This window comes from Peromyscus maniculatus, chromosome 17 (genome assembly GCF_049852395.1).
Source record: "Peromyscus maniculatus bairdii isolate BWxNUB_F1_BW_parent chromosome 17, HU_Pman_BW_mat_3.1, whole genome shotgun sequence".
Lineage (NCBI taxonomy): Eukaryota > Metazoa > Chordata > Mammalia > Rodentia > Cricetidae > Peromyscus > Peromyscus maniculatus.
In genome coordinates, this window is record NC_134868.1 from 33,615,826 (window position 1) to 33,626,627 (window position 10,802).

Sequence of the window (10,802 nt, forward strand, 5' to 3'; positions counted from 1 at the left end):
AGCTTTAGAATGCAGAAGATGGATGTTGAAACCTCAGCTTTGGTACCTTTATCCTCATCATTTCAATAAAATGAGAACAATATTGTCACAGATCTGTTTATAATCTCAAGGGCACAAGCATGTGGAAAACACCCACTAGAAGACCTGCCTAGTACTCAAAGGTCTGTGCTCACAAGCAGTGCACACTCAATAGTTAGAAGTGCGTTTGGCACTCTGCTTGAAAGTAGAGCCAGAATTACATAGAACGATGCAGAATGATAGCACACAGTGACGTCAGAGCTACTCCATGAGTCAGAAAGGTAAATGCAATTTTCCGTTGTGAGGGTGTGTGAAAAGAGGTCTGACAACACTGCTCCATGTCAGTCCAACCCTTCCTTCAGTTCTCACTACTAACCCACTGAAATATGATTAGGAAAATTTAAAGAATGAAGCAAGATGAGATGGGAAACAGAGATAAACAAACCAAGAGGGGTTGTTCTGAATGAAAAATGAAAACATTTTGAAATTTAAGTGCTGTGGTCTACATCATGGAATATTATATGAGACAGACTTGCCTAGTAAGCTACTTTGGGCTTAGACCCAGCAAAGAACTGTTTTTGTAAGATTTTTAGAACTTTGTTCTAATACCTCTCCCCATGTCATTACAGTTCTACCCAGGAGATGGGGAAAGTCAGTTCTGATTGCAGAATAGAGACAGAAAAGCAAACCTAGAGAAATGAATGAATGGCAGGGAGCAAAAGACAAACATACATGTGTGGTGGTATTGTATTCCCCAAAATACTGTGTATCCTAATAAATTTATCTGGGGCCAGAGAACAGAACATCCAGTAGATACAGAAGCTAGAAAATGGTGGCACACATGCCTATAATCCTAGCATTCCAGAGGCAGAAATCCATCTGGATCTCTGTGAGTTCAGGGATACATTAGAAATAGCCAGGCATGGTTACTGATGCCTTTTATCCCAAGAAATGAGCCTTTAATCCCAGAGAGTGATGGCAGAAAGCGGAAAGGTATATAAGGTGTGAAGACCAGAAACTAGAAGCTTTTGGCTGGTTAAGCTTTTAGGCTTTTGAGCAGCAGTTCAGCTGAGATTCATTCTGGATGAGGACTCAGAGGCTTCCAGTCTGAGGAAACAGGATCAGCTGAGGAAATGGTGAGGTGAGGTGGCTGTGGCTTGTGCTGATTCTCTGATCTTCCAGCATTCACCCCAATACCTGGCTCAGGTTTGATTTTATTAATAAGACTTTTCATGATTCATGCTACATGCGTGTGAATTTTAATTATTTATTATTTGCTTGGGAAAATATGAAAAATCCAGTTAATTTTATATTGTCTACAACTGCCAAAATTTAAATAAAAGGAAAAAATTTAACTCATCCACTTGATATAATTCCCCCATTTCAGAGAGAATGTAGTTTTCTGGACACAGTTCCCTCAACCTACTTTTCTTTTTCCTTTCTTTTCTTTTAGGTTTCAAAATAGCAAACCTGGCTTACCAGAGATAATCCTTGTTAGCTTTAAAAACAATTAGTTTTGCAGCAGCCAGCGAAATGATTTATTGGAATAAAGCTTAAAGCATGCTCCTTTAACTAGGTCCTTTCCTTGCTGTGTGCATGAAATGAAATGTTCTTTCTTTTCCTGAGAAGATGAAGCCAGTGAGTTTCAGGCAGTGCAGAGTTAGCTGGTGCTGGTCATTGGAGGAGGGAGAAGGACCCCTCTTCTCTATGCAGGCCCTCCAACCTCATCCTAGTGTCCACTCTGTAGCAAACAAGGATGGACTTTATCAGACAACCATGCTATCTCCAGGAACCTGCTCAGGAGAGTAAGAGTTGAAAAAAAAGCAGCTGTTTTCCTTCTCCTAAATTAACGGTGCAAACCTCTAAACTTTAGAACAGAAACAAAAGAAAATTATCGTCATGGTGCTGTCTCTTGCAAACTCGTAGCTATTCTTTGCTTTCATATTAATTGCTACCACTTTCCATATTTAGTGAAATTTAAAAAAACGCTAAAGAAGAGAGGAAGCAAACCAAATTTATCTCTGCATCTTTGACCTATCTTGCAGTGAATGGTTATAAAAATAATTCCAAAGATAAAGGCAATGTCACTCATAATGTCCCTCAGCATTAAAGATTTGGAAATGTAGTGGCTGGCACTATAGAACTTTTGGTAAAGCACTTACCCAGTAACCATGAGAACCTGAGTTCATAGTCCAGCATCTACATAAAAACCCAAGTAGTGGCAACAAGCATTTGTAACAATAGTACTGGGAGTGATAGAGACAAGCAGATCTCCAGAGATCAATGACCATCCAGTTTTGCTAAACCTATGAGCTCCAGGTTCACTGAGAGACTCTGTCTCAAAACATAAGATGAAGAGTAATCAAGAATGATACCTGAGTTGACCTCTGGCCTCCACACACATGCACTCAGATGTACGTACACATACCTGCACCCAAATATGCACACACCTGCTTCCTATCCACCCCCAGCATAAATATTTTGTAAAAGTTTTGAAATGTAAATATTTGAATGTGGGTATTATTGAAGAGATCATGGAGTCTACCCTGCCTATTTTATTAGTTATAGTAGCAAAGAGAGAACCAAGTGTACTTTGCTGTCATTTAGCTTACTGTATAATCCCCTTTGAGGATTACAGGTAGGTGCTTTTGAGAAATATATACAATGCCCCAAACCATTTTCTGTAGTTTAAGTATGGCTAGTATATATTAAGGTCAATCCACATAAGTCTATTAAATGGGTAACAGAATTTATTAAGATATAAATTGAGGAAATACACTCACGAATACAGAACGGAGTAGACAGCTGAAGTTGTCCTCTGATCTGACTGGGAGTAAATCCTCCTTGCAGGAAGAAGCAAGGAGAAGGGACATGTGACTCTTCTCCCTTCCCTTATAAGAGATCACATACAAAGGCAGGAAGCACCGCCTCCTTTGGCCTTATAACCCAAGGTCATGGGTGGAGCAAATACCACTACAAGTTTAGATCACAAAACTAGCCCAAATTTTCAGTCATCAAGCAGGCAAGGATTTTTTGGCAAGTTAATGTTTTCATCTAGCACCCATAGTTTTTTCTACTAGACACAATCATTCTAAATTTTTTGTCAGTGAGATTTTTCCCCCTAAATAAACTTGCTCATTTACAACCTTAATGTCATAGAATACCAAAACCAAATGCAATCTTATAATCATGTTAGCCCTGCTTTTTGATGCAATTCAATAAAGGACAAAAATCAAGGGAAGTATGTAGACTTTCAGAACCACAGAACAAGACTCTGAACTGCAGGGCTAACATGTTCTATTCTGTTTTGATACCAACGGTGTTTCAGTTTCAAAACAAAGCATTGTTTTCTCTCAAAGAAAAATCTTTACATGATACACTTCAAATCTACAAGTCACAAAAGTGATATGAATTCGTATCACACATCTACAACTAGATATAATTAAAACACATGCAGATACTTCAAGAAAACAGGGACCTTTTGGTTAACCAGTCCATCTACTCAGCAGCTGACAGAAAATCTTATCACTTCACCATATATCAATTAATATGTGAAATCTTATGATCCTCCTCTCTCTAAAAATTGGATTAATATGAAGATTAAAGATACTTGTCACTCAAAAAGTGCTGATATTGTTCTTTTTCAAGGTTAAGAGGAAATATAACCACCAAGCAATATAAACCAGGATCACAAAACTCCAAAAACTATAGACAATGCTTTCATTCTTGCTTGCTTTTAGAAACACAAAAGCATGTTATTTGTTTTCTCTAACAGTTAACAAATTTCAAGAGAAATCAATCATAAATATATCCATGCGTACGTCGATAGGTGTGGTAGAAAGATGATATATAGATAGAGATAGGAGACAAATATATAGATAGACAAATGATAAATAACTCTAGCTAGGTCAACTGGGTAGTAATTTGGTCGGAAGCATATCTACTAAATTCTACACAAGTTACGTATGTTCCCAGTGAGTACAAAGAATATATTACACACAAACACCCAGCAGTGACTACAACAAAAGCAGAATTCCTTAAATAATTGTTATTATCTAAAGAAACAAAAGCAAATTTACTTTTTAAATCTATTAGTTTTGCATAAAGATAAAATTTTTATGAATTTTATGCTACCTATGCTTTAATTTTTAAAGGCAGAAAACCATTTAGAATAAGCTGGAAAATGTGTATTAAATAAAATTTTCCCTTAGGCTCAATAGATTCTGAATATATTAATACAAAAATAAAACAAATATTTATAAATTATTTCCTCACCTCTAGTTAGCTTCTGTGTGATGAGTAAATAGTACTGGGTTTGGTGTCTTCATGGTTTTACTTAGCTTTACTCTCTCCTATTTTGAGATAGCTTTGTATCCTCTGAGTCTTTGAAATGGAAGTATTGCCTTTATTTTAAAAGTTAGAGAATAAACAGAATCAGAGCAGAAATACCTAGGATATCATCTTCAAGCACTCCAAATGTTCCCACAGTTACTGAGTCCTTTCTGCTCAGCAAAAGAGATAATCATTGATGGGGCCTTAAATTTTATCACCTGTGTCTGTCCTCACTGTGAGGTCTAGAATAATAGGCAAAAGTTATGGATGCAAATATAAACTCTGCTACCACGTTTGCAACATCAATTGTTTTATCCACCTAGAACATAAGCCCCCAGGTGGAAGTCATTCCAAGCGAGTGTGGGATTTGAATTCTTTGCACTCAAAACAGATTCATGGTATGGTTAAATCTAAGAAATGCAGAGGAATGCAGTGAATATTGATCGGCTCTGGGCAGACATAACATAGGGATTCTGTGTGGCTTTGGGCAAAGTTCCTACTTCTACATCAGTTTCTGTTCTGTCAGTAGAAAATTAGAACAAAAATGGAATTTAATTATTTAATATTGGTGGAGAATTCAAAGAGTCATTGAATCAAACAAACCATGAGTGAGTCCTGTCATATAAGCCTGTGTTTGTGTTCTCATCACCACACCCTCAGGATTCCAGCACTCAGGATTCTAGATGAACTGTTTAGTCACAGTCTCTATAACCCTGTGTACTCACCTATCGGCACATTGACTAGGTGGTTTTATTTTCTTACTTACTGGAATAGCTGCCACCAGTGGGATTCTTCTCACTCTCACATCTCTTTTCGTGGATGAGAAAAGCTGTACTGCTAAGGTCTGAACTAAATGAATAGAGCTACAAAATAATTCAAAGTAAACCCATCACAGTAGCCCAAGGACAGAGGCCATGAGCCTTTCCTTTCTTCTGTTCCCAGAGGAATAGCAAGGCCATGGTTTCTCCACAGTTTCACCTCTGTTTATTTACATTTGCATGTGATGAGTACAATTGGTATATTTCCTTCTGCTTTGTCTTTATTCCATGTAAGCATGGGAGTGACCATACATGGCTGTTATTTGTCTGTGTTTCTTTTAGTATCCCTTTAGGGCTTTCCAGAACTTTCTGTAAGATTTTTTATGTAGTGGAAAGAAAATGCACACACAAATAAATATTCACAAATACTGAAAAGGTCATGCCATACCCAATAAGCAATTTGAGAACTAAAAAGTATTCCTTGCAAGGTTTCTACCTTTGATATTTTATTTTCTTACATTTTTTTATGTCTTCACATTTCAATCACAAAAGTACAGTGTTGTTGTAGACATTCTCCAGATGATTGAATTCTCAAGCTTATTAGTATTACTTTTATATTTGAGCATCCCAGAAATCCTTTGCTTTTTTGTAATAGGACATTGAGGGCTGGAGGTGTACAGTAGGAGCAGATCACTTGAGCTTAGCATACCCAACATCCTGGATTCAATTCCCCAAACACCAAATTAAAACAAACAAACAAACAAAACCAATAAAACAAATAAATCAAAACAAAAGAAATATTTGGATTCTGATAATTTATTAACCATTACATGAAAACACATATTTATAATTGCCTTGATAATGCAAAACAAAATTGTGTCTTGTGTTTAGATCTTCCTAGTAGAGACATGTTACTTAAATCTTAAAGGAATGTACCAATCTTTGTTATGTATGGAAAAGTGGTCTTCCTGTTCTATTCCACAAACAAATAAAAATTGAGTCTTCAAGGAAAATTTCCATAAATGAATCTTATGAAGCTTCTTTCTCCCTTGAAAATTTTTCCATTAAACTTCCACTTTGACATACAACTGTAAAATATATATCTGATGATGTATGTATTTTGATGGCTCTCTATGTATAATTCAAGAGTTTTTATAATATAGTCCAAATTCCAATTTAACCTACCAAATATGTCTTGTTTCAGTCATTAATTGTGTTTTAGATACCCAGAGACTATTCTAAAATATTAAACATTTCTATGCTTCCCTTGCCATATGAAATAAGTATTTTTGTTTATAATGAAAAAGCTTTATCTATGCTTTAGATCACGTGTTTTCTACACTATGAATTATGACATCATCAGTAGCTGATTGTTTCTGTATGCACATATTACTATGCAATTATGTTTATAATTCACCATCTACCTATTGTTCTGAAAACCTCATCTAGAAGTTTGGATTTAATATGGCCAACAAAACCTGATGTAAGCACATGTTTATGTTTCCTAAAGGTTCTGTTTTCTAATATCTTAAGAATAAAAAATAAGAATTTTTACAGTGATACACTGAAAAAAGAATGTCAAAAAATATTTCCATTCACTTATTTTTAAATTTATCTTTCATAACACAGCTTCCTTTCCAAAAACAATTGTTTTCTTCTTGATAAAATTCTATCTTTAGTGGCACCTTAGTCTGCTTATTTATTAAATTAAATATTTGTTAGGTAGTCTACTAGTGAGTAGTTTTTCTTCATTATAATGAACCTGTGAATGACCTCAGAGAAAGTGAATGTGTTTTAGCCTCACCAATTTTTTATTTGCTTGTGCTTAAAATCAACACCACTTTCAGTCCAGGGTTTCCTTATAAGATGATTTTACAAATGCTTTACTAAATCAATATGGTAGTTTCATTAAAATAGATAGGCTATTTGGTAAACTAGGCAATGCTCAGTGAAATACACTAATAGCTAAAAGCTACAGAAGAAAAGAGGTTTCTGCCATGCCATCCATTTTCTGCCGGTATTTTTATCTCCAGGTATGCACCAAAATTCCAACATCTAAGAACACTTCAATCAGCATGTCATTACATAGATCCACTGCTGTCAATGCTTCCTTATTTTTAGATTAACAACCAAAGCCAATGCATCCTCAGGAAGACAATCAATTAGCCTTTAATCTGGGCTTTCACAGAACTGTGCAGGGACTTTTTTGTAACTATTATTATTTTGCAGTCTAGTAGTTTCCAGGGTTGCAAAGTATGAAGTTTTCTGAGGCAGGAAAGCCAAATCTAGATTCACAGTACTTGCATATAAAGAGTAACCAATGCTTTGCCCCATTCAATCATAAACCCTTAGCCATAGTTACTAATGCAGATGTATCTGATTATTGCAGGTACTGGTCCAATATGGCTGAATGAAGTGATGTGTTTTGGGAGAGAATCATCTATTGAAGACTGTAAAATCAGGCAATGGGGAGTGTTAGCCTGTTCACATGCCGAAGATGCTGGAGTTACATGCACTTCATAATACATCATAATTTCACTAACATTTATGAAATCACTGTTGTAAAATTATTTTAGTTGCCCTGCTCCACTAAAACCATTTTAATGGATAGTAAAGAGATTCACAGTATTGGTAAAAGAAAAAGAATATTTTAAGTGACTGGAAAACGTTTTTAAACTCATCAGACTTAATCTATGTCTATATATGAAGCATTCTAACTTCTCGCAATGGTCAATTTTGATTGTCAGCTTGAAAGAATCTACAAGTGGCAATTTTTGCCTCGTGTGGCAAAAATACGGTTATTTCTATGAGGACATTAAACTGAGGTAGAGTTGTTGGTAGTGCTATTCCATTGTTCATGGGATGAACACTAACTATATAATGCTTCTATTACTGAGACAGACTACCTGAAGCCATGAGTCAAAAAAAAGTCCTTTCTCGAGTTTCATTTATAGCAATGAGGAAAAATAGCAAGTGGAGAAAATTTGTACCAGAAGTGGGGTTGTAATTGCCGTAAACCTGGCTACAGCTTGTCAACTTGTTGAATTAATTTAACTGGAGGAATGGAGGAAAGTTTAGAGCCATAAGCTGTAGCTGCTCTACAATGCTATAAGCAGAGCTTAATGGACTCTCCTGGTAGGAATTTGGAAGTTCATAATGGTGAGAAAAATGCAAATGCTAAAAGTCAGTTTCCAGAGGTTTCAAAAGGATATAAGGATTCTATCAAGACCTGGAAAGGGCCATTCATGTTACCTTCCAGAAACTACTATGATTTCATTCTATTTGTGTTCTAGACTAAATAAAAACCAATGGGCTAGTATCCTTAGTGGATAAAACTTCATGATCTAATTGGTTCAGTCTGTGACGTTGTTACAAATCTGTTTTCATACAAATCTACAATGAAAAAGAGCAAGAAGTGGAGCAGGAAGATATGAAAAATGTGCAGTTTTAGTGAGAAATGAACATGCACTGGTTTAAAGTTGCTGAGAAAGAAGTGGGAGAGAAAGGAACTGTGATTGTTAAAATGATTTGAAAAATTAATGAGAAACTTCACGTTTTGCAGTAGAAAAAAATAAGGGTGCCCCGATAACAACACCGAGGAAAGTCTCTAACTTATAAAAATGCAAATTTATTTGAATGGACAGAAATTGAACTGAAAATTCTGCTCAAGGGATTCTCTGCAGAAAACAATTTCCTAGAAAAGTTTTGTCCTGGAATCAGCCACCAGTGTACACAGAGACCTTTGTAATCGTTTGGCAGAAAGGGTCCAGACTGTATTTCAAGACCAAACTTCGAAGCCTCATTCCATATGGTAGAAAATAAAAGAGCAAGGGATTCGCAGAGGCTTACAACAAGATACTAGAAAGACAGTGAGGTCAGGAAGTATGTGTCAGAGTCAGATTTCCTATAAAGAATCCCCTAGAGGACATTGTGTGAAGCTGTGAAGGTGAAGCCTCAGCTGAGTCAGTGCTGCCAGGACTGAGAGACATCTACCGAGAAAAGCTTCATGTACAGAGTAGAACTTATTATCCAAGAGAAAGTTTAAGTGTGCTGAGATAGCAGAAATAGAATTTCTAGGTTACCCAGTACTTTAGGAATCCAGATGATTTCTCTGGGAATCCATGTGCCTAACATGGAATTATGGGAGTTAATGTTTACCATATTGGATTTCAGTGGTTTTTTGACTGTTCTTTCTTTACTATGATTCAATTCATCCCTTTTGGATTGGCAATATTTATTGCCAATTGTGATATCACAATTGCTATTGTGAGATTATATACTAGAAGTATGTAACTTGTGCTTTTTAAAAGTAGGATTTCACAGGGAAGAGATTGTCTGATTCTAAGAAGGGATTCTGAACTTCTATTCTGAACAGTTTTGAAACTCTTATGGCTTTGAGGACTCTTTGAAAATAAACTAAATGTGTTTTGCATTATGAGATTAATGTGAAACTTTAGGAACCAGGGACAACATGTTAGGATTTAACTTGAGTATTATGTTAATATGACAGGGGTGGCTATGTGACGGTTAACATTACTGGTCATGCTATTGGGATTTAGGATGATCTAGAAGATACACCTCTAGCCATCTCCTTGAAAGCATTTCCAAAGAGATTTAAATGAGAAACCAAGACCTGAATTTTGCGACTCTATCTTATTGGTTGTGGTTCTGGCACTAAATGAAAATGGAAAGTAGGTGGAGAACAGATTTTCATTTCTTTATGCTCCCACATGCTCCTGCCATGTTGCCTTCCCTGCAGTGATGGGCTATCACTCAAAACATGTTCCAAAATAAACCAATCATCTAATAAGTGGGTTTTATCTAGTGACTTTCACAAAATGAAAATAGTAAGGAATATGCTTTCTCTGGGATTTTACATGGAATTTTTAAAAATAATGATGTATCCAATTGAATATTTTGAAACTTGAAACTTTTATAAATGAGATGAGAATACAAAAAAAGGAAAAGAAAGACGTCCTTGCACACAGGGAACAGAACAAGTGTTGTTCTGGATTTTGAAACTTAGGTACAAAAGATAAGAGAATAGAGACCATTGCAGAATTGCAATTATGTACTGAGCTAGTCACCTTTTAAAGTAGGATGACAGTTAAGACTTCACCGCTAATCTTTGCTTTATGAAGGCAACACAATGCTGAGATTGAATCATATATTCTCAGATTATAAACGAGTTATATAAAACATAAAACCATTGCTATGTAGTTTCTTTTTTCTACAAAAAATCACATATCAGAAATACAAAGTATATTACTGTATTCATTTTTAAAACTGTAAATGTGAATATGGCTCTTCGAGTTCAGTTGGATTCCCTGATTTAAAAAAATATGATATGAAAACCTATGTTCATATCAGCATTGTTTGTAATAGCCAGAACCTGGAAACAACCTAGATACCCTTCAACTGAAGAATGGATAAATAGAATGTGCTACATATACACAATGGAATACTACTCAGCAAAGAAAAACAATGACATCATGAGGTTTGCAGGCAAATGGATGGATCTAGAAAAAATCATCCTGAGTGAGGAAACCCAGACTCAGAAAGACAAACATGGTATGTACTCACTCATAGGAGGATACTAGATGTGGAACAAGGATGACTGGACTGCTACTCACAACACCAGGGAGGCTGCCTGGAAAAGAGGACCCCAAGAAAGGCACGGGGATCGCCCAATGA

General features: G+C 35.9%; 1 protein-coding gene across 2 annotated transcripts in view; it reads left to right on the forward strand.

The window, feature by feature from the left end:
* Msr1 (macrophage scavenger receptor 1) overlaps positions 1-9,918 on the forward strand; it is a 63,039-nt gene extending 53,121 nt beyond the window's left edge. For both annotated transcript variants that reach the window (XM_015992820.3, XM_076553511.1), the window contains exon 10: positions 7,498-9,918. In XM_015992820.3, coding sequence (XP_015848306.2) covers positions 7,498-7,631 — 134 coding nt within the window. In that variant the 3' untranslated portion in view covers positions 7,632-9,918. The remainder of the gene's footprint in view (positions 1-7,497) is intronic.
* The last annotated feature ends 884 nt before the right edge of the window (positions 9,919-10,802 follow it).